At 38.3% G+C, this 22,244-nt stretch overlaps 1 protein-coding gene across 3 annotated transcripts in view; it reads left to right on the top strand.

The window, feature by feature from the left end:
- Positions 1–22,244, top strand: part of TOM1L1 (target of myb1 like 1 membrane trafficking protein) — a 52,660-nt gene that overhangs the window by 15,574 nt on the left and 14,842 nt on the right. For 2 of the 3 annotated variants that reach the window (XM_044676958.1, XM_044676960.1), the window contains 4 exons: positions 3,033–3,179; positions 4,474–4,599; positions 7,556–7,663; positions 12,875–12,991. In XM_044676958.1, the coding sequence (XP_044532893.1) occupies positions 3,033–3,179; positions 4,474–4,599; positions 7,556–7,663; positions 12,875–12,991 (498 nt within the window). The remainder of the gene's footprint in view (positions 1–3,032; positions 3,180–4,473; positions 4,600–7,555; positions 7,664–12,874; positions 12,992–22,244) is intronic. The other variant, XM_044676959.1, reaches the window with a different exon arrangement.

The raw sequence follows: 22,244 nt of genomic DNA, 5'->3' as shown, positions 1-22,244 counted from the left end.
ACTTAAAAGGGCAATGAGAATACATAACGTACTACCTTTTCTTTGTATTCGTAAGCAAAGCAATTGCTGAAAGGGGCAGGAAAAAAATTTATGTATATGTTAAAAATCAACTTGTGAAGAAACATTTCCTCAGATAAAATGTTGAAATGCAGAGTAATCTTAAGGACCAGAGAGAGGAATCCCCTCCCCCACCCCCACCACGCACAGATAAATGTAGGAAGTGGACCTTTTTAAAAGACAGTTTTTAGAGTTTGAAATTTATAATTGACAAAGTTGTAAATCAAAAATAACTGGGAACTCCAGAAAGCTTGCTACAGGTTCAGACCTGACAGAAAGATGTATTTCTTGAGCTTATGAGTCACTAATCACCAGGAGATTTCCATTTGAAGCTTTAGGAGCTCTTCAGAAGGTAGCTGGAGAAGAAGCTGTAAAATAAGGTAGAAAGAAAGTAAAAAAAAATTAAAAGGAAGAAGAAAGTAAAAATAAAAAGCTTGACACAGGAAAAATCACAAGGACTCAAGTACAGAAGAGATGGAGGCCTTCCAGCTGGGACAAATGATTCTTCATCTACTTTGCTGAGAACTTGCTGATTAGAAGAAAGCTATGGTTTTACCGATAGACAAGAGCAGCTTTTCGAAGGTCATTGGAGGAGAGCTGATCCTGCTGCTTTGTACAGAGCTATTGAGCTTGTTGCTCTCTGGTGTTATCTAAAACCTAAAAGAGAGGAAACCTCTTAGGGATACCTGATTACCATACACTCCTGAGCTCTCTGAAAAGGAAAAACAAAAGAAAAAGTCAGTTTTTACATCTGTCTTACTGGAGGAAGAGCCTCGGAGCTTATTCCACAAAGCAGAATCCCTTATGATTTATGGATTTGAGGAGCTTGGCCATTCTCTGACTTAAGGTTACTGCTTGTCACCGTAATAATATGACACTTTTTTAGCAACTCATGTAGGGTGGCCATGAGGTAAAAGAATCACTGCTTCATCAGAATTAGAGCAGACGGGTGACTTTTTCCAATGGAAGAATTATAAGGAGTAGAAAGGAAGCAGTTAGCAGAAAAGTAGTTTGGTGCAGTGTGAATTTTAGTTTACCAAGAGACCAAGAACATTGGCACCTATAGTATGGTATTGTGAGATGCTCTGGGCACATCTGCCCTTTCTTTCTCTACTCGTTTCCTAAATGTATGTTCACTCTTCCCAAAGGATATTCCATATATATGCATATATATTATATATGTACACATACACATATATATGAGTATGGCTTGGATTTATTGATAGATTCCCATGTATTAATTATTTTTTTTGCTTTTTGCCTTCTAAGTCAATGTTATGCTTGCTTCTGCCTGATAGCTTAGTAAATGTTTTATATGTAAGAATTAATTGTGCCGTAGTGATCAACTTTGTAGAAATGGGAAACACACCAGTAGAAACTCAGGAAAAATAGTAGCAATGTATCCCTCCACACCAGAGTTAACCCAACTATCTTTAAAGAGTAGTGATTTTGGGGGGAATCTGGGTGCCTCAGTGGAGAGGGTCAGGCCCAGAGATGGGAGGTCTTGGGTTCAAATGTGATCTCAGATATTTCCTAGCTGTACAACCCTGAACAAGTCACTTAACCCCCATTGCTTAGCCCTTACCACTCTTTTACCTTAGAATTAATACACAGTGTTGATTCTAAGACGGAAGCTAAGGATTAAAAAAAAAAAAAGTAGTGATTGCTTCTCTCTGGAAACGCCTGACCTACCAACATGAGTTGAGGTTATGTGAGCAAGGCAGTTCAGAAGGGGTTCCAGGGCTATGCCTGAGCTACAAATAATGATTTTAGACTTGTCTGGGGCCACCAAGGTGGTACAGGGAATAGATTTCCAGGCCTGGAGTTGGGGGGACTCCTCTCCCTGATTTTAAATATGACCTTAGACATTTACTATCTGTGTGACTCCCAGCAAGTCATTTCACTCTGTTTGCCTCAGTTTCCTCATCTTCAGAAGGAACAGAAGGAAACAGCAAATCAGTCCAGGATCTCTGCCAAGAAAATCCTAAATGGGGACACAAAGGGTCAAGCACAACTGAACAACAACACTTAGAGGGAAAGCCTTGAACACAGGTCTTTTTGACTCCAGGGCCATCACTCTACTATGCCATGCTACCTTTCTTTGGATGATTTTGGACATGTTAATCTCCTGCTCTGAAATCTTCAGTCGCTTCCCTTTTTTGTGGAATAAATTCCTTGAGCCATAAAATATTATGGCTTGGGAGTGACCTCAGAGGCTATTTTGTTCAATATTTCCATTGTATAAATGAAGAAACAACCCCAGAGAGAGTAAGGGGCTTGCCAGAAGTTACAGAGTAAGTCACTATCATGAACAGAAATAGAATCCATGACTCTTGACTTCCAGGCTAGTGCTTTTTTGAATATAATGTACAGTCTCCCCTTAGCTTGACATTCAAAGCTCTCCAGGATCTATCAGGTCTCTCTTTAGCTCTCTAACCTCATCTCTCTTTAAATCCTATACAAACCTTCGCTGACAGCCACAGATGTTCCATAGGAAACCCAGAACATGCCAAACTCATTTTGATCTCCTCAACTTTGCTGATGCCATTTCCTTGCCTAGAATGTACTCATTCTTGTCTGCTTGTTTAATTTTAACCTTCCCCTCAAGGGCTGCCTTGAATGTTCCTTCCTCTGCGAAGCCTTCCTGGACTGCTCATTCCTCTGAATTCCTGTGGTTTCTATTGTTCATGCTGCTAACCTGGTACATGGCATATTATCTACCTTGGCTACCTTATATCATTGTTTACCTTTTTTTATGTCTATGCCCTGTTTATTTAACTAGATCCTAAGTCACGTGAGGACAGGTGCTGTACTGTGGCTTGGACTCATGGACTTTCTCAGCACCTGTCATAATCCCCTTGTACAGAATAAGGCACTTGGACAGCTATTGGCTGTGCCCATGACGCGTGCAGTGAGTGACTCATCAGTGCCATTGGCAAATGGGTGCGATTTCTCATGTTTTCTCTTTAATATAGCTTCTTGACATGTGTATGCAGAACTGTGGCCCAACTTTCCAGTCCCTGATTGTGAAGAGGGACTTCATTAAAGACCTAGTTAAGCTGCTGAGTCCCAGATACAACTTGCCTTTAGACATACAGAATAAGATCTTGAGCTTCATCATGGTAAGTTTGTCCTGTGTCTCTGGGGATGGTAACTCGTGAGTTGTTTACAAACCTCCAAAGAAATGGAAATTCCTTGAACAGCTGCAGGTTGGTTTAGTGATACTTTGATAGAGCTGAGTTGTGAGTCAAACCTTGTCAAAACTTTTATTTCTTTAAAAAAAAACAGCAAAAGCTTCTATTTCTCATATCAAAAAATAAAAAGTAAAGCCAGCAGCCACGAATGTCCAGATAACTTCTTCCTCAAGAGTTCAAAATGGTTTTGTTCTGTTTCTTATTTTCCTTCATGTAACATCCATGTGAGGTCAGAAGAACTTATAGGACTGTATTCATTTTTTTATGAGTAAGCTGAGGCCCAGAGTTTTAAGTGATTTCTTTAAGATTACTGGCTCTGAGGGCAGCTCAATGGATTGAAAAACCAGGCCTAGAGATGGGAGGTCCTAGGCTCAAATCTGGTGTCAGACATCTCCTAGTTTGGGCAGGTCACACCACCCTCATTGACTCACCCTTACCACTCTTCTTCCTTGGAACCAATATGGAGTATTGATTCTAAAATGGAAGGTAGAGGTTTTTAAAAATAATTAAATTAAAAAAAAAAACACTGGCTCCAAGAACATCATTTTATTTTCTCCTCCACACTCCCTTTTTTTTTTTTTTGCCAAATTAATCTCCTCCAAACACTAATTTGCACACATTGTTCTCCAACTGGGATATCTTTAGTGGTTCCCCTTCATTCCTCAAGGGAGAGATAAAAACAGGACTAGAACAAAATCAGCAACAATAATAACAATTCATAATAGCTCATGTTTCCCTAGTATTTGCTTTAAGGTTAACATTAGTTCCTTTGATCCTGATGATAAACTAGTGAGGTAGGTCCAAGAATGTATAATCCCACTTTACAGAGGAAGAAACTAAGTCACAGAAAGGTCTTACTCCAAGTCTACTATTGCCTTTTCTGTTCTATCTCATTACCTCTCTAGATTGTTGATCAGTGATGTATATTCTTTAAGATATTTTACCCATTTTGTTTAGCATTGAGAATGTATGTTACCATCTAATATATGTCAGAACAATACTTGGGCCATCTTAAATGTATGTTACAATATATTATATATATTGTGTGCCTTTTGCTTGGTAAGTCCAAAGTAAGTATTAGGGTGGAATTGGAGAGATCTCATATAGCTGTGGTTTTCTAGGTAGGCTCCATGTTTCTATGTTGTCTGACAGATTTTCTTTCATTCGTTTAAGGTTTGGTTTTGTTTTTTAATTTCTGTCACTCTCCATCTCCTTAACACAGATATGGTCACAGGGTTTCCCTGGAGGTGTGGATGTGAGTGACATCAAGGAAATCTACCTAGAGCTGCTCAAGAAAGGAGTCCAGTTCCCATCTTCAGAGAGAAAGATTGAAACAGAGAGACAAGTGGTAGGTAGTCTCACCACCAGTCATCCCGCTAACTTTGCTGCTTTGTACTAAGATCGAGGACCAATGAATGATAAGAGGTCTCTCTCTCTCTTCTTTTTTAAGATATTCAGAAATGTTGGGTGGAAGCCAGTGTACTTTATTTAGCTGGAACGCATGTTCAGTGAGAAAATGTTCTCAGATTTAAACTCTGATCTACAATGGGGGAAGGAAGGGCAAGAAATTCTTGTTTTATGGAAATTGTGCAAAGAGAGGAGTTCCTATAGGATTATATTAACATTTTTAGTACTAGGGAGCATGAGATTAAATTGCGCCTGAAGGGAGGAGTAGAGAAAAATTGTTTTTTTTATTTTTAAACCCTTACCTTCTATCTTAGTATCGATTCTTAAGACAGAAGAGTGGGAAGGGCTGGGCAATTGGGGCTGAGCAATTTGCCCATTGTTACCCAGCTAGGAAGTGTCTGAGACCAGATTTAAACCTATGTCCTCCCAACTCCAGGCCTGGTACTCTATCCACTGTGCTACCCACCTACCTCCACGAAGTAGAAAAAATTAAGGGAACTATTCTTACTGGAGTGAGAAACAGAAGTCATTCTAACTTAGTAAAAATGCTGAATCATAGAATTTTTTTTTTTTTAAAACCCTTACCTTCTATCTTGGAATCAATACTGTGTATTGGTTCTAAGGCAGAAGAAAGGTAAGGGCTAGGCAGTGAGGGTTAAGTGACTTGCCCAAGGTCACACAGCTAGGAAGTGTCTGAGGCCAGATTTGAACGTAGGACCTCCCATCCATAGGCCTGGCCTACTATTAATCTACTGAACCACCCAGCTGCCCCTCCCCCCATAGAATATTTTAAAGGAAATGACATTAAATTAGATTTAGGTAGCAATAAAAGGATACTAAGAGTCAAAATGATCTCAGACAGCATCTAATTCTTTTTTTCTTTTCTTTTTCTTTTTTTTTCCTTTTTTTCTGTCTAATTGATCACTAAGTGGGGAAATATTGGGCCCAGGATCACAAACAGTAAAAATTTCATAAGAGAAATAAAGAACGTAAAATTCTTTAAGTATATGAATTAACTGTTGGATCCATGCACATTAGTCTTTAATTTCAAATTAATAATAGCCAGACATTTTTAGCACATTAATATTTACAAAGTGCTTTCTATATGTTATCTCATTTGATCCTCACAACAACCTTCTCAGTTATTATTATTGTCCATTTTACAAATGAAGAAACTGAGTCTGAGAGAGGTTAAGTGCTTTTCTAGGGTCAAATGATTCATAAGTGTCTGAAACAGGATTGAAACTCAGGTCTTCTTGACTCCAAATTAGGTGCTACTACTTAGCTCCTGTTAATGAGAATTAAATTGATGAGATGTTTGTTTTTGCTAAATAATAATAATAATAACTAGCATTTATGTATATTGTAAGTGTCAGGTTGAAATAGAGACAAGAGTTAGGTAGCTTCACCACTTGGTGGCAAGAGCTTCTACTGATGAAAGACAAGAAAATCCTTCTTTTCAAGATGTTCACAGATGCTGGGTAGAAGCCAGCATTAGCCTTATATGCTAAATGTTTTACAGTGACTATCTCATTTGATCCTCACAGCTACTCTGTGAGGTCGTGCTATTATTATACACTGTTTATACACTGTTATACATTATATACTGTTTTACAAATGAAGAAATTGAAGCAAACAGAGGTTATGTGGCACAGTTATTAAGTATCTGAGGCTGGATTTGAATTCAGGTCTTCTTAATTCTAGAACCAGTGCTCTGTCCGCTATGCCGCTTGGCTGCCACAATAATAATGGGAAGGATGCTTCATCCTCTAGAATAATTAATCTTAGAAGACTAGAGGACACTAGAATTATTCAGAAGGTCTATTTGGTTTCTTTGTCTAAAAGCTGAAATAACTAGGTTTTATAATTTTGTTTGGATGTATGTGTTTGAGTGTATAAAAAACATAATCATTTTTAGCTTAATTTAATTTTAATAGTGTCTCAAGTTTAAAATTCAACAAAGGTTAGACTGAAGCATGTTCTCTCTCAGCAAGATAATAGTTTATTAGCAGGATGCAAACCTGGCAATAAAGTAGGTCAATGACTGCTTCAATTTAAGCCAAAGACTTCAATTTGGAAAGGTAGCCCTTTTTAAATAAGGTTAGAACAAAGAACATAACAGGTTAGGTGAGGAAAGAATATAATTGGTTAGAGGGTTAGCAGCATCATGGGGTTGAGGACAACATAATTGTTTGAAAATTGGGTTTGGGGGCACAGCTGGGTGACTCAGTGGATTGAGAGCCAGGCCCAGGGATGGGAGGTCCTAGATTCAAATATGGCTTCAGGCTCTTTCAAGCTGTGTGACCCTGGGCAAGTCACTTAACCCCCATTTCCTAGCCCTTACCACCTTTCTGCCTTGGAACCAATATACAGTATTTATTCTAAGACAGAAGGTAAGGGTTTAAAAAAAACCCAACATCAACCAGTTGTAAATAGAATCTATTAAAAATGATGTGGGATTAATTTATTTCTTTAATTTTAATAATTTTACCTTTTATTTATTTTTCCCCAAATTTTACAAAGCAAAACAATCATTTCCACATATAAAGAAAAGAAAGCTTGTACACAAATGAAATCAGAGATCTCCTTTATATTTAGCTTACTTTTCTTCATATCTACATAATAAATCCCATCCGATTAATTTCTTTAAATAACTAGCCTTTATGTAACAATTTTGAATTAATCATGTCATCCCTTACCCCCATGAGGCTACCATCTCCATGAGGGGAAGGGTGCCCCAAGGGTTGAGGCCAGAGGATGACTTTCCCTGGGCACATCCTCTTAAGTAGCTCAAGTGAGTAAGTACAAGAGTTATGACTTTATTTAGGTGGGAAAACTGGGATTTAATGGTCTGGGTGATTTCAAAAGAGCAAAATCTATGGGTTGTGTTTTAATAGGCCTTGTCTCCGAGCATAACTAATCCACCACCATTTGTTCCGTCTGCACCAGTACGTTCAACTGCACCTGCTCCTAAGCCCCCAACTATTTTATTGGTTGCCGAACAGGTAAAGTTTGTTTCTTTCTCTTTCTATATCTATTTTTAATTAGAGGATAGGTATAGGGAGGGACTCAACCTATGAGTTGACTGGTAGAGGGAATTCCCTTGTGAGAAAACTCTACCAATTAAATCAACACCTGCTCTACAATTTATGATTGGAGAGAATTGCCTAGATCACTGAAAGGTTAGGTGACTTTTCCAAGATCAAACATCTCATGGGCGTGAGAAGTGAGACATAAATCCAGGGCTTCCTGGCTTTAATAGACAGTTCCTTCTGACATGCTGCCTCTCATTTTTAAAAAAAAAGTTTTAAATTAATCTAAGTAAACATTAAAGTTTTTTATGCATTTTGTTTTTATATCAGTCCTTTTTTTTCCATTTCAATAAACATTTATTAAATGTTTGCTATGTGCTAGGCACTGGGGACTTTCTGGATATGACTCACACCATACAGCACTGACCATCTTCTCCATGCCCATTGCTATAAACACTTATACTCCTCCAAAAAAAACTTTCCCTTATCACAATAACAAACTGTTAAGTAAAACCAATAAGTCCAATGACCACAATTTATAGTATATGCAACATTCTTCAAATATCATCCCCTATCTTTCCAGCATTTCCTTATCCAGTCTATGGCACCAAAATCAGTCATTTATCAATTGTTTAATTATATTGTTTTCATTAATTGTTTAATTATAAAACATTTGGCTTCATTTGCTTTTTCTTTACATTTGTATTATTAGACAAATCATATTATTCTAGAGCCCTGGGACAAGAGATGGATTTTTAGTTATCTAGTCATTATTATTATTATTATTATTATTATTATTATTATCTAGTCATTATCTAGTTATCTAGCCTTCAAACCATTTTAGAGCATTCTCTTCTCTTTCCTTTAAAGAAAATATGAACCATTGAGAAAAGAAAGCTCCCCAATTTTTTGTTTTTAGTTGTTTTCAGTTATTTCTTACTGTTCATAATCCCATTTGGGGTTTTCTTGGCAAAGGTACTGGAGTAGTTTTGTCATTTCCTTCTCCAGCTCATTTTACAGATGAGGAAACTGAGGCCAACAGGATAAAGTGATTTGTCCAGGATCACACAGCTTAGTTTAGTAAGTATCTGTGGCCAGACTTCAATTCAGAAAGATGAGTCTTCCTGCCTCCATGCCTGGTACTCTATCCACTGGGCCACCTAGCTATCCTTTTATCTTTCATAATGGCCTCTAAAGATCTGGAAGAGACCTGTATAGAAAATAAATTCCATGGAGAAGAAGGGTTTTGCTTTTTTTTTTTTTTTTTTTTTTTTTCAGGAAAAACCTATAGATTTTTCTGAGGAGAGGGGAACAAAGGGAGGAGGCAAATGATTATGTGAGAAGATTCATTTTATTGCAGAACATCCTACAGGTCCTGAAGCCCCAGGTCTGTGAACAGCAAGAGCCCAGGATAAACTCTGGCTGTGACAGGAATAATATTCTGGCTTGCTCTGGGTCTCTGGCTTCCTTCTGGGTCTCTGGGAGAGATGGGCATGCTATCCACGAGTCATGAATGCTGCTCACTTAATTAACCCAATTAATGATTAACTAGTGTTAGGCCAAGGAAAATGGCTGCCTTTTTGTTGTGAAACTTGGCTATTAGAAATCTCAGCTTTTGTTTTCTTCACGAATAGGCTTTCTCCTCTGACATCTCCTGCAATTGCTCATGTAATAGTTCTGTAGTAAGTCCTAAACCTCTCCCTCCCCCCAAGTCAAATCCTTCCTCCTCCCAACTCATTGTGTTAGCTTGGGAAGAAGGTGACAATTCTAACAATTGTTTCAAGAATTGTATTCCTGATGGCTAACTTTTACATTTTCTAAAGCTAAAATTTAAGTGCTATCATTATATGAGCCTGTCTCATATTTTCATGGAATGTTAGAGCTAGAAAGAGACCTTAGAGAGTAATTCTGACAGGTATATTATTTCAGGTGAATCTCTGTTTTTTCTGCCTTTCTGGAAGTTATCTATTGGGGAACATTATTATGCCATAGATGTAGAGCAGGAATGGATCTTAGAACCCATTTAATCCTGGGTTTCTTTACCTTTTTGATGTCATGGACCCCTTGGCAATCTGGTGAAGCCTACGAATCTCTTCTCAGAATAATGCTTTTAAATGTACATAACATAAGACACAGGATTATAAAGGAAACCAATTATGTCAAAGTACAGTTAAGGGGCAGCTATGTAGCACAGTGGATAGAGTGCTAGGACTTGGGTTCAAATCTGGCATTAGACACTTCCTAGTTGTGTGATCCTGGGCAAGTGACTTAACCCTGACTGCCTAGCCCTTGCTGCTCTTCTTTTTTTGAACTGATAGTAAGACAGAAGATAAGGGGTTCTAAAAAGAAAAGAAAAAGACATGGTTATAAAAATATTGCTAAAATAAATATGTCCAGACCCCAGGTTAAGAACCCTTCAGGGGATTCTAAACCAAAAACATCCCACCGAGTTTTCACAGAGCAGAAAATTATAGCTCAGAGAGCTCAACTGACTTGCATATGATCCTGTAGGTATCAGTCAGGATTTAAACCCAGATCTTTTGATTATAAATCCAGTGGGGTCTTTCTATTTCCATACAATCTCTTTATTGAATAAATGGATGGATGAACGATTGAATGAATGAATGAATGAATGAATGAAATAGTGAAAAGTCTTTTATTAAGCACTTTCTACTATGTGGCAGTCAAGAATGGCAAAAACTGTCCCTGCCCTCAAAAATCTCTCAGTCTAATTGGAAAGACAACATGCAAACAATTGTATACATGTTATACATACAGGATAACTTGGCAGCAACCTCATTGGAAAAGCATTAGGATTAGGAAGGGATAGGGAAAAGGCTTCTTGTCTGAAGATGGGATTCTAACTGAGACTTGAAGGAGTTCAGGAGGTTAAGATAAGTAAGGGAGAGCATTCCAGACATGAGAGATGGAGTTTCTTGTTCATGTAACAGCTAAAAGGCCAATGTCTCTGCATTGGTAGAGTTTTTAAGAGGGAGCAAACCATAAGAAGGCTAGAAAGAGAAGAAAAGAAAAAAAGAAAAGGGCAGATTATGAGAGACTTTAAAAGTGAAACTGAGAATTTTATATGTAATCCTAAAGGGAAGAGGAAGCCATTAGAGTTTATTGAATAGGATCAGACCTGTACTGTAGGAAAATTGATTTGATAGGTGAGTGGAGAGTGAATTAGAATGTGAAGAGACTTGAATCAGGAAGATCAGCAAACTGTTTCAGTAATCCAAGTATAAGGTGATGAGGGCCTGACCTAGGTTCATGACAGTGCCAGGAGAGAAAGAGGCATATATGAAAGGTATTGCAAATGAAGAATCATTAGGATTGGCAACACATTAATTATTGGAGGTGGGAATGTGAGAATGACTTACCTAGGTTGCCAGCCTAGGTGGCTGGGAAGATTGTATTCCCCTCTGCAGTAGTATTCACATTAGGAAGAAGGGAACGTTTTGGAGGAAAGATAAGAAGTTTACTTTTAGATATTTTGACATTTAGATTTTAAGATGTCCATGAGACATAAAGAGATAGTTGGGGATGTAAGACTAGAAGGCAAAAGAAAGGTTAGAGGAAGATAAATAGATTTGAGAAATATCTAGGTAGAAATGATGATGAATCTAAAGGAACTGATAACATCACCATAGCAATGGAGAAAAGAAGAGAGTCTAAGACAGTGATTCCCAAAGTGGGCACCACCGCCCCCTGTTGGGTGCTGCAGCGATCCAGGGGAGCTTGGGGTGGGGGGACATCCATCGTTATCAGTAGAGACCAGGATAAATATCCAGGAAAGTAGATTGAAAAGGAGTGGGCAGATAAATAGGAGGGGAACCAGATGTGAGAGTAGTGTCATAAAAACTTAGAAAGAAGAGAATTAAGGTGAAGAAGGATTGCTGATAATGTCAGAGGCAGCAGAGAGGACACGAAGGATGAAATCTGAGAAAAGGCCTTTAGATTTAGCAATTTAAAAATCACTGGTAACTTTAGAGAGAACAATTAAAAGTCAAATGGTGAGGTTGGAGACCAGATTGCAAAGAGTTAAGAAGAGAATGTGAAGAAGGGAAGAAAAGGCACCTGTAAATAGATTCTTTCTCAAAGACTTTAGCTATAAAAGGAAAGTGAGACAGGTAATGAGAGATCAAGTGAGGATATTTTGAGGATGGAGGAGTCCTTGGTATGTTTGTAGGTAAGAGGGAACCAACCAATCAAACAAGGAGTGATAGAAAATTGGTGAAAGACTAGGGATGATAAGAGAGTGTTGGAAAAAAAGGTTTTGCCTTGGCAAAGGGAAGGATCAACTCAGCAGGTGAGACAGAGATGAAGGAAAAAATTTGAGAGAGAGATTGAGAGAGACAGAGAAAGGGACAGAGAGAGAGAGAGAGTGTGTGTGTAAGAGAATGTGTTTATAGGTGTTAAATGACTTCTGGAAAATGAAACTCTTTGGCCATCTGTTTGCTTTCTAAATTTTATTGATCTTTTGTATTTAACTTTTTTTTAAAGCTTTACTTTTTGTCTTAGTAAACACTCAAGATAAAAGAGCAAGGGGTAGGCAGATAGAGGTTAAATGACTTGTCCTGGGTCACACAGCTAGGAATTTATCTTCATTTATTTATTTTTTTAAACCCTTATCATCTGTCTTAAAATCAATACTGTGTATTGGTTCCAAGGCATAAAAGTGTTAAGGGCTAGTAATGGTAGTTAAGTGACTTCCCCAGGGTCATATAGCTAGAAAGTAGCTTAGGTCAGATTTGAACCTACGACCACCTGTCTTTAAGACTAGTTCTCAATCCACTGAGCAACCTAGCTTTCCCCTTTACCTTCATTTCCAAACCTATCCCATTCCTCTTCCCACCCCAGAAAACTCTTCTTTGGAGCAAAAAATAAACAAGGAATGGGAAGGAAAAAGAAGTTCTGAATCTTATGAGTATAGGCATTCTATACTCAAAGCCCCCTCCATCTCTGCAAAGAAGGGAGGTACATTTTCTCCTGTTTTCTGGGGTGAGCTTGACTTTTGCAACCATCTAGCATTCTAGTTTTTTGGAGTTTTTTTTTTCTTTTTTCATCATTTCATATAAATCTGTCTGAAGTGGCACCAAAGGATTCACAGGAGAGCACGCATCTCTCAAAGGCAGAAAATGTGTCTGTTCTTTAGGTATCACCCTGACCAATTTCTCTCAACAGATTGGAAAATTGCACAGTGAAGTAGATATGGTGAAAATGAATGTGAAAGTAATGTCTGCCATATTGGTGGAGAATACACCTGGATCAGAAAATCAGGAAGATATGGAACTCTTACAGGTATGGTATGATGTTGGGAATGATTTTTGATTGCATTTTGGGCTCTAAAACTCTTCCCATAAATCAGAGTCCTGGAAGTGGAATAGATCTGGCAGACCTCCAATATGGGCTCTTTCTCTACATTTCAGTCATAGCTGCTAGGAGAGAATGGGTCAGCTGTGATAAAGGCTGCAGAGAGGTAAAGTAAAATAAGGATTGAGAAGAAGCTCTAAGATTTTTTAAAACAGAGCCCATTGGGGGCAGCTGGGTAGCTCAGTGGATGGAGAGTCAGGCTTAGAGACGGGAGGTCCTAGGTTCAAATCCGGCCTCAGACACTTCCCAGCTGTGTGACCCTGGGCAAGTCACTTGACCCCCATTGCCCACCCTTACCACTCTTCCACCTAGGAGCCAATACACAGATGTTAAGGGTTTAAAAAAAAATAAAATAAAAATAAAACAGAGCCCATTGGTTACTTGGGAAGGGACTGCTTGAGTTAGAGGACTGAGGTCTATTAAATCAGATTACAAAGAGCTGAGAAGTGAGGGTGAGGAGAGGAAGTGGGGACAATGAGAGAAGGCAGCTTTTGTATAGGAGTTTGGCAGAGGGTGATTGTTTGGGAGGTACAAGAGGAGGCAATACCATCAAGTGTGATCTTTATGGATAGCGGAGGCTTGTGCATTCCTATAATAATCAGGGAAGGAATCAGTAGAAAAAAACTGAAGATTGCAAGAGGATCAGCTAGGTAGGACAGTGAATAGAGAGCCAGTCGTGGAGAAGTGAGATCCTGGGTTTAAATCTAGCCTCAGATACTTCCTGGGCAAGTCACTTAACCCCCATTGCCTAGCCCTTACTGCTCTTCTGCCTTGGAACTGATTCTTAGAATTAATTCTAAGACCGAAAGTAATAGTTTAAAAAAACCAAAGACTACATATTTGGTGAAGAGAAGGGTCATTTCTTCATTATTATTGTTGTTCAATCACATCTGCCTATTCATGACCCCTTATGGAGTTTTTTTTGGCAAAGATATTGCTGTGATTGGCTATCTCCTTTTCCAGATCATTTTACAGATGACTGAATTAAAGCAGGAGATAATTGGAGATGATGCCAAGGGATTTTGATAAGCAGAGAGGGGGAAATAGGGGATTCATGGCAAATGAACTCTATTTTCTCAGTAGAGTTAGAGGTAAAATTCTCGGAAGAGGTGAAATGAGAGCCTTGAGAAAAGAGTTAAATTGTTGCTCAAAGATGGGCAGAAGAGAATCAGAGAGGAATAAAAGGATTCCATTTCTTTGTTGAGGGTACAAGTAAGATTAGATGATAAGTTTATGGTAAACTCAGTCAGAAAAACTGTATGATTTTTCTCTAATTCTGTTCAGCAGTACATGGATGGGAACAAAGGAGGCTGATGGTGGAAATCATTCAAGGTTGGGATTTGACATACTTGTGTGGTGACTATACAAGGGAGCTAAGAACTCAAAGAGAGGACAACATACTATATTATAGTACTATAATGTCAGGAGAGCGATAGAAAGAAAGTGAGACCAGAGCAGGAGTGATGGACTGGGAGAGAATAGAGGAACAGAAAGATTTGCAGTCCCTGGGCAAGAATGATCCTGTTTGCCTCAGTTTCCTCATCTGAAAAATGAGCCAGAGAAGAAAATGGCCAAATGCTCTAGTATCTTTGCCAAGAAAAGCCCAAATGGTGTCAAGAGGAGCCAGAAATGACTGCATAAAAACAAAACAGGTGAAGAATAGGTTTAGGAAGAGTGGGGCATAGGAAGAGGCAGAATGATAGTAAATTTTGATCAGTGAAAGAAATTTCAGAATTTTTAATCCTGGAAATAGAGCATTTGCAGGTGATGCAGGATCCGAGCTATGGCCATTCCTGTGTATGGCTGAGGTTGAGTATAGGACAAGATCGGATACGTTGAAATTCCTTGGTAGAAGGGCAGGGGTTAGGATGGAGGGGAAGAATGGGAACCAGCTACTGAGCTTGAAAAAGGATATAGAATGATTTGGAGACTAGTAGATAAATCCCACCAGGATCTAGATTAGGTGATGTAGTTAGATTGAATGAACTTCAAAGGAGTAGAGGGAGGGTCATTGTGAGGATCAAGAGATATTTGCAAACCTTGAGATAATAAATAAAGAGATGTTGTTGTTTATTATTTTCTCTGCAATTATTGCTGAGAGTCCATATGGCATAAAGTCTTAGAGTGAAGAAGATCTTAGTTCAAGTCCCTTTTTAAAAAATCCTTACTTTTTGTCTTAATAACAACTCTTAAGACAGAAGGGCAAAGGCTAGGCAAATAGGTTTAGTGATTTGCTCAGGGTCACAGTTAGGACGTATCTGAGATCACATTTGAACTCAGGTCCTGCTGACTCCAGTCCTGGTGCTCTATCCATTGTGCCACCTAACTGCCCTTCAAGTCCTACTTTTGACACATGTTAACTGTGTGACCATGAACAAGTCACTTAGATCAAGTGCTCTAGCACTCTAGCAATTGGTATCAAACAATTATATAAACAGATCTATGATATCTACTTAGAAAACTAAAAATTAACATTATCTTTGTTATTGTATTTTTATTTACTTTTTAAAAAACATTTCCTAATTACATTGTAAAGGTTCAGATTGAAAACTTGGCTCTGGACAATTCTCTAAATTTATAAGGTGCAAAGAAGGTGGCCACCTGCATTGATGGTTTCTTTATCCAGATGTTCCCTTCACCAGTTAAAGCACAGATCCAGTCCCTGTCCCCATTATTATTACTATTAATATTGTACTGATAACCCTTTTCTGGGATGCTTCAGCTTGTCAATTATAGTCATAAGACAAAATAAATATATTAGAAACCATAGCCAATTCAGGGCTGAAGAGAGTTGTGAAGTCACGTCTCTCTCCTTTTAGCTCCAGTACCATTTATTTTCTGTCTTCCTTATGGTACAGCATAGCCTAAAATCCTTGACTTGATGTCAAGAAGACCCAGGTTGAAATCTTCTCATTCAGTCTTAGTCGCTGTGTGACCAGGGGCAAGTTACTCATTCTTTTTTGAGCTTCAAGAAACTCATTAGGACTTATCTAGTGAAATATTGACCAGTTGCGGTTGTGAAGTTTCCACACTATGAAGAAATGATTGAGATATTGATGATTTGTTGTCTAATTTATTAGTTACCTTTTCATGAATCTAACTTTGGAGCCTGAGGCTATGTAGTTTCAAATCCTGACCCTGCTACTTTGAGCTGTTTAACCTTGAAGAAATTACTTTCTTTTACCCTTAGTCTTGTTTTTGTTCTTTTGTTCTAAACCCTTACTTTCTGTCCTAGTAACAACTCTAAGACTGAAAGGCAAGGGCTAGGCAAATGGGGTTAAGTGACTTGCCCAGGGTCACACAGCTGGGACGTATCTGAGGTCAGGTTTGAACCTAGGACCTCCCATTTCTAGGCCTGGCTCTCAGTCCTCCAAACCACATAACTTCCCTCACTTCTAAGTTTCTTGATCAGCAACCGAGTCCTATATTTCTTTGTATTCATCATATCATCTAGCCTATCTCTTTGCATATAGCAGGTACTTTGTTTTGGCTGTATAAAGAATGAAGAGAGAGAACAGGGATTTGGGAAGTTCAGGATAAAAAAGATTTTGAAAGTAAGGCATCAAGATTATTTTGGGGAAAATAATACTGACAAGGGAACTGAAATGCTAAGAATGTTAATATATAATATGCCTGATCTGCTGAAGGTCTGAACAAGAAAAAAAGGAGCAACATGAAAAAAAAGGTGGTCAGGAATTACCTTCTGATTGGGAAGGTTGTCAAAGTTACATATGGGTCATAAATGTGAGTCACAGCTCACATTTTTTGTAGCGATCTATGGCTTCCAAAGGGCTTTCCTTGGCACAAGAATTATTGTGTCCATTTTTCAGATGAGGAAACTGAGGTTCAAAGAATTTAGATGATCTGTCCACAATCACATGGGTAGGAGCCAGGATTCTAGATCTTCTGACTCTTTTAAGTCTAGTGTTCTTGGCAGGATGAATTATCCTTTGCAACTAAGCACAGAAGGGTAGGCTAGAGATTCTCTCCAGATCTCTTCCAGCTCCAAGATTATATTCTTCCAAATTATAGTGTAGGAATTCAGTAGCAGGGGTGAGAGAAGAGAAATGTTTTCCCAGGCTCTTTGTATGGCCAGATTAATATGTGATAGGATATCAGATGATCATTCTTTTCTTCTTCAATTTTTTCAACTTTCCTTCCTATTCAAACTTTTCCAGGGAGCCAGTTTGGCACCTTTTTTCTTTTACTTCTGAATTGTGCCCATGAGATCGAGTGTGGGAAGGCATTGATTAAAATTAGTTCTTTCTCCCAAGCTTTAGTGACTTCTGAAGGAATGAGGACCTTCTGATCATCAGAATATAGTCCTCTTAATGAGCTAGTTATTTCTTTCAGTACAAACTTTTGAGCTGGTTGTTAAATTCACTGTAACCTAAAAAGCCATCTTTGTTTCAACACAGAACAAAGTGAGGGTCTTTCAAGGTCACACTGATTGACGTATGCACAAGCAGCTGTTAGCCTGGGTCTTTGAGAGCTTGGATCGTTCTCGCCTCCTTCCCCTTGAACTACCAAGACTGATAGAGTGCCAAGCCTCAGGAAACTTTTGACCTGTCTTTTTTGCCCACATTACTTGATCTAGTCTAGGTGTCTAGTGGTTTGGCTCTCCTTTGAGACAAACATCAATTGTGGAGATCAAAATGACCTCGTTTTTGAAGGCGTTTTTGAGATTCTCATCCCAAGTCTTGCTGAGTGTTATACAGGACGTTTCATATTCTACATTTGGGTTGTCTTTTGGAAGGACAGGGAAAGTGAGCAACATATGGGCAGAAGTCATTGATACTGGTTCCAAATTCATTTCAAATTCACGTCTACTTTATGTCCTAGACTTCTTACAGTAATTGTATCTCCTTGATCTTGACACTACTGAGCAAGGCTGTCAGCAAACCAGTTAGGATTGATTTCTGGGGTTTTCTCTGAGCAGGAACAAAGAGAAAAGTTCCTTTACACTGAAGGCTTTCTTTTGGATTGCTTCCTCAGCTCACCCTTGATGTGTTTAAAAAAAAAAAAAAAAAAAAAAAAAAAACTTGACTGCAGAGAATCAGAAACAGACTTAGTGTTGAAATTCAGAAATTTTATTGAACCAATTAGGAAGTCTTTTTGACAAAATGGTAGTTGAAATCATGGAACCCTAAATTTTTACTAGAAAGGCACCTTAGAAATCATCTAGTCCAGTGATGGGCAAACTTTTTAAAGAGGGGGCCAAAGGAAAGGAAATGCTCATCTGTCAGTCTGTTTCATTGTATTGTATCCTACTCATTGTATTCATAGGAATAATGTTGCCTGGATAGAACATTTCAGGGGGCTGCATTTGGCCCTCTGGCCATAGTTTGTCCATCACTGATCTAGTCTAATCTCTTCATTTTTCTTTTTTTTTTTTTTTAAACCCGAGTGGTAAGGGTAGGCAATGGGGATCAAGTGACTTGCCCAGGGTCACACAGCTGGGAAGTGTCTGAGGTCAGATTTGAACCTAGGACCTCCCATCTCTAGGCCTGGCTCTCAATCCACTGAGCTACCCAGCTGCCCCCTCTTCATTTTTTCTGATGAAGAGACTGAGACTTAGCAAAGTAAAGTGATTTCCTTGAGATCACAGAAATAGCAAGTAGCAGAGCTGGGATTTGAACCTTGGACTTCAGAATCTAGAGCAAGCATTTCCCCTACCCCAACTTTATATGCAAATTTTTCCAAGGTTTTCTGAATTCTGCAGCTCTCTTGTTTCTTGCAGTTCAGTAATACAAGAAATATGCTGAGTTTGTTAGATATTTCCAAACTGATGGATTCTCATTTTGTTTCCAGCTCTGAAAATACAAAAAGTTTTACTATGAATATATTTGTACATTTGGGACTTTTTTCTCCGACTTTTACATTCTTGGGGTAGACCTAGTACTGGTATCCTAGGTTAACAAGTCCATAACAGTTTAGCCACTTTGGGGGGGATGTAATTGTTTTCCTGAATGATTAGACCACTTCACAACTCCACCATCAGTGATTCAATCTATCAGTCTTCTCTCAGATCTATTAATTGATCTCTTGATATTTATGAAAAAGCTTTACAATTTTATGTAATTGAAATGAAATTGAAAATTGAAATTTTCAAATTGTTCATTTTGTTTTCTATGATCATCTCCCCTTGGTTGAGTTTAGAATTCTCCTCTGTTCAAAGTATATCCTTTCAATTGGAGAGAGATGGACACCTAGAGAACAGAACAGGATAGGACTGGACAGAACCTGGGAGGGGAAAGGGAAGGGAGAGGGAGAGAAAGATAGGCCTATCTATCTTATCTATGTGTATTTATTCTCATTATGAATTCTAGTGCTCTTATCTCTGTTCTATCTTTACTTCCTCCCTTCCTACTTAAAACCCTTTAGTAAATCAGTTCTATATCATCCCTTGCTTCCTCAGCTGTATCCTAATCCTAGATTCTATCATCTTCCTCCTCAACTTTTTTACATTTTACATTTTACTGATGCATTTAAGGGAGGTAACAAAACCAGCTGATTGGATCCATAACAAATCTGTTAGCTAATCTCCCCTGGTCCTTCACAGTAGTAAAGCAGTCTTTTTATTGCTTTCTGATTCTCTGTTAATCAGTCCCTTCCTTGGCTGATCTAAACTTCTTCTTTTTTTTTTTTTTTTAAACCCTTGTACTTCGGTGTATTGTCTCATAGGTGGAAGATTGGTAAGGGTGGGCAATGGGGGTCAAGTGACTTGCCCAGGGTCACACAGCTGGGAAGTGTCTGAGGCTGGGTTTGAACCTAGGACCTCCTGTCTCTAGGCCTGACTCTCACTCCACTGAGCTACTCAGCTGCCCCTAAACTTCTTTTCTGAATGCACACAGTTCACTGTCCTGCCACCCTTTTAGCTAAGGACCTCATTTCATGATTTACTGAAAAAAACCAAGCCATCTGTTATAAATATTTGCTCTATCCCATCACCATTCACAGCTTGCCTCCACATTCATTCTCTTTCTAATCTCTAACCTCTCCTTATCTATTGGTTCCTTCTCTGCTGTCTACAAACACTTTCAAGGCTCCAAGGCTTTAAAAAAATACTCTGTAGACTCTGCCATCTACTCAGGTTGTCAATCTACATTTCCCCCAAAATTGTCTACATTGATATTTTTTGGTTCTTCTACAAAATATCACTTAAACTTTTTAGTTTCTATCATGAACTTTGGAGAGTTGGAAGTAATTGAACCCATTTTTTAATTAAATGAATAGAAAGTAGGATAAAGTTTCTTATTACTTAAGTTATCTATATGTGTGTATATGCATATGTAGATATATATTTCATTTTTTGATCTTTATTTTCTTCTTTCTTCCTTAGCATCTATTAGAATATATTGCTATGATGAGTATCTAAATGTTTTATCTTAAATATGGCACTCAGCAAGAGAAACAGATGAAGCTGAGCATTTAACCTACACCTTTATAATTAAAATAGAAAGTGAATGGACCAGGTTCCAGAAAAAAGGCTAAATTATATTGCAATATAGATTGTACGACATATTGTAGTACATTACTGTGTTATGTACACATAGATATAAAAATTAAATGCCAGTTTTAAGGGGGAAAAAGCTGTCCACGCATTACTTCTATTTTCTGTCTTCTTCTAAATCAGTGATGGGCAAACTTTTTAAAGAGGGTGCCTAAGGAAAGGAAATGCTCATCTGTCAGTCTGTTTCTAAGACAACTCTTTCGAAGTTTCATTGTATTGCATCCTACTCATTGTATTCATCAAATTAGGAATAATGTCACAGGCAAGATAGAACATTTCATTTCAGGGGGCTGCATCTGGCCTGCTGGCCATAGTTTGCCCACTGCTGGTCTAAACTATTTGCAGTCTGGTTTCTATACTTATCACTCAACAGAAACAGCTCTTTCCAATGTGATATGTGATCTCTTAGTTAAAAAAATCTGTTGGCCTCCTTGACCTCACTGTAGCCATCAACTCATAAGGCTTTATTTAAGCCCTGATCATTTTCCAGGTACTATGCTAAGTACCAAACATACAAATGCAAAGAATCAAACCATCCTTGCTCACAAGAAATTGTAACAATTAAAATTCTCCAGAGATTATCTTAATTTTAAAATTCATTTTTTTAAATAGCAAAAGCAGACCAGAGAAAGAGAAAGAGAAGAGCATGAACTCTACAGGCAAGCTGAGTCAGCTCTGAGCCAGAGAGCACGCCCTTCTGGGTCACTGGCTCCAGGAAAAAGGGGTGTCTTTCTGTCACCCTAATCTCTCTGATTAGAGGACTCAGACCTCAATGGGAACAGTTAGCAAGTTTTCTGAATGCCAGGAATAATGGTACAGCCTTTAGAATGACTGCATGGTGCATGTGCACTTTTCCCCACATGGTGAGGTGTTTCTTAGCATAGTGGCTAGTTGACTGACTTCATTACCTAAGAGATTCCTTGTTAAGAACTTCTCTCCAGTCTGCTAGTCTTTACCAAAGAGAAAAGATGTAGACAAAAGGAGGGAGGACTACACCCATGGCCTTAGCCTGGGGGAAGGTACAGTTGGGGCTTCAGCCTTAAAATCAAACTTTTTTTTAGCTTTCTGATTCATTAAAAGACATAATAGTCTCCCCAGTGAATCATTCCATCTATACATTTCAGGATTGTCTCAACAACATATCAAAGGGCTCAAAGGTATAATACATTTCATGGGAGGTCTAAATATGCTTGGGTGTTTCTTAACATATTAAAAAATGATTGATAAGGAACCACTGGGGACTGTCCCACTCCTTGGCACAAGAGTTTTACAATAACAGTATAATATTTGCACATAGAAGACTGAAGGGGAGGGGTGACCTAACCCTCATAGTTCAGTTTATTAAATCAAGGGCTCGCTCAAAGATAATTTGGTGTTTCATTTCTGGGGACATTTTCTATTGTTTTCATCTTCTTAGACTGTCTGAAATCATAATGGGACTTACATCATTTTCTTCTGCAGATCTACTTTCCCAGTCTAGGTCACTGGCAACATCTTTTCCTAAAATTGTTTAAAGAGTAGATCTTTATAGAAATAATTTATGAACATTTGATAACTTCACAAAACTTACATTCTAATGGAGAAACAAATCTCCCTAGAAATATTTAAGAATAAGTAGAAAGAAATGGTTACTAATTACTCAGCACTGTGTTGACTACTGTCTTCTCC

The sequence above is a fragment of the Gracilinanus agilis genome, chromosome 4 (assembly GCF_016433145.1).
Source record: "Gracilinanus agilis isolate LMUSP501 chromosome 4, AgileGrace, whole genome shotgun sequence".
In the NCBI taxonomy this organism is placed as follows: domain Eukaryota; kingdom Metazoa; phylum Chordata; class Mammalia; order Didelphimorphia; family Didelphidae; genus Gracilinanus; species Gracilinanus agilis.
The sequence above is the reverse complement of the archived record's forward strand: the minus strand, read 5'-3'. Positions and strand labels throughout refer to the sequence as shown.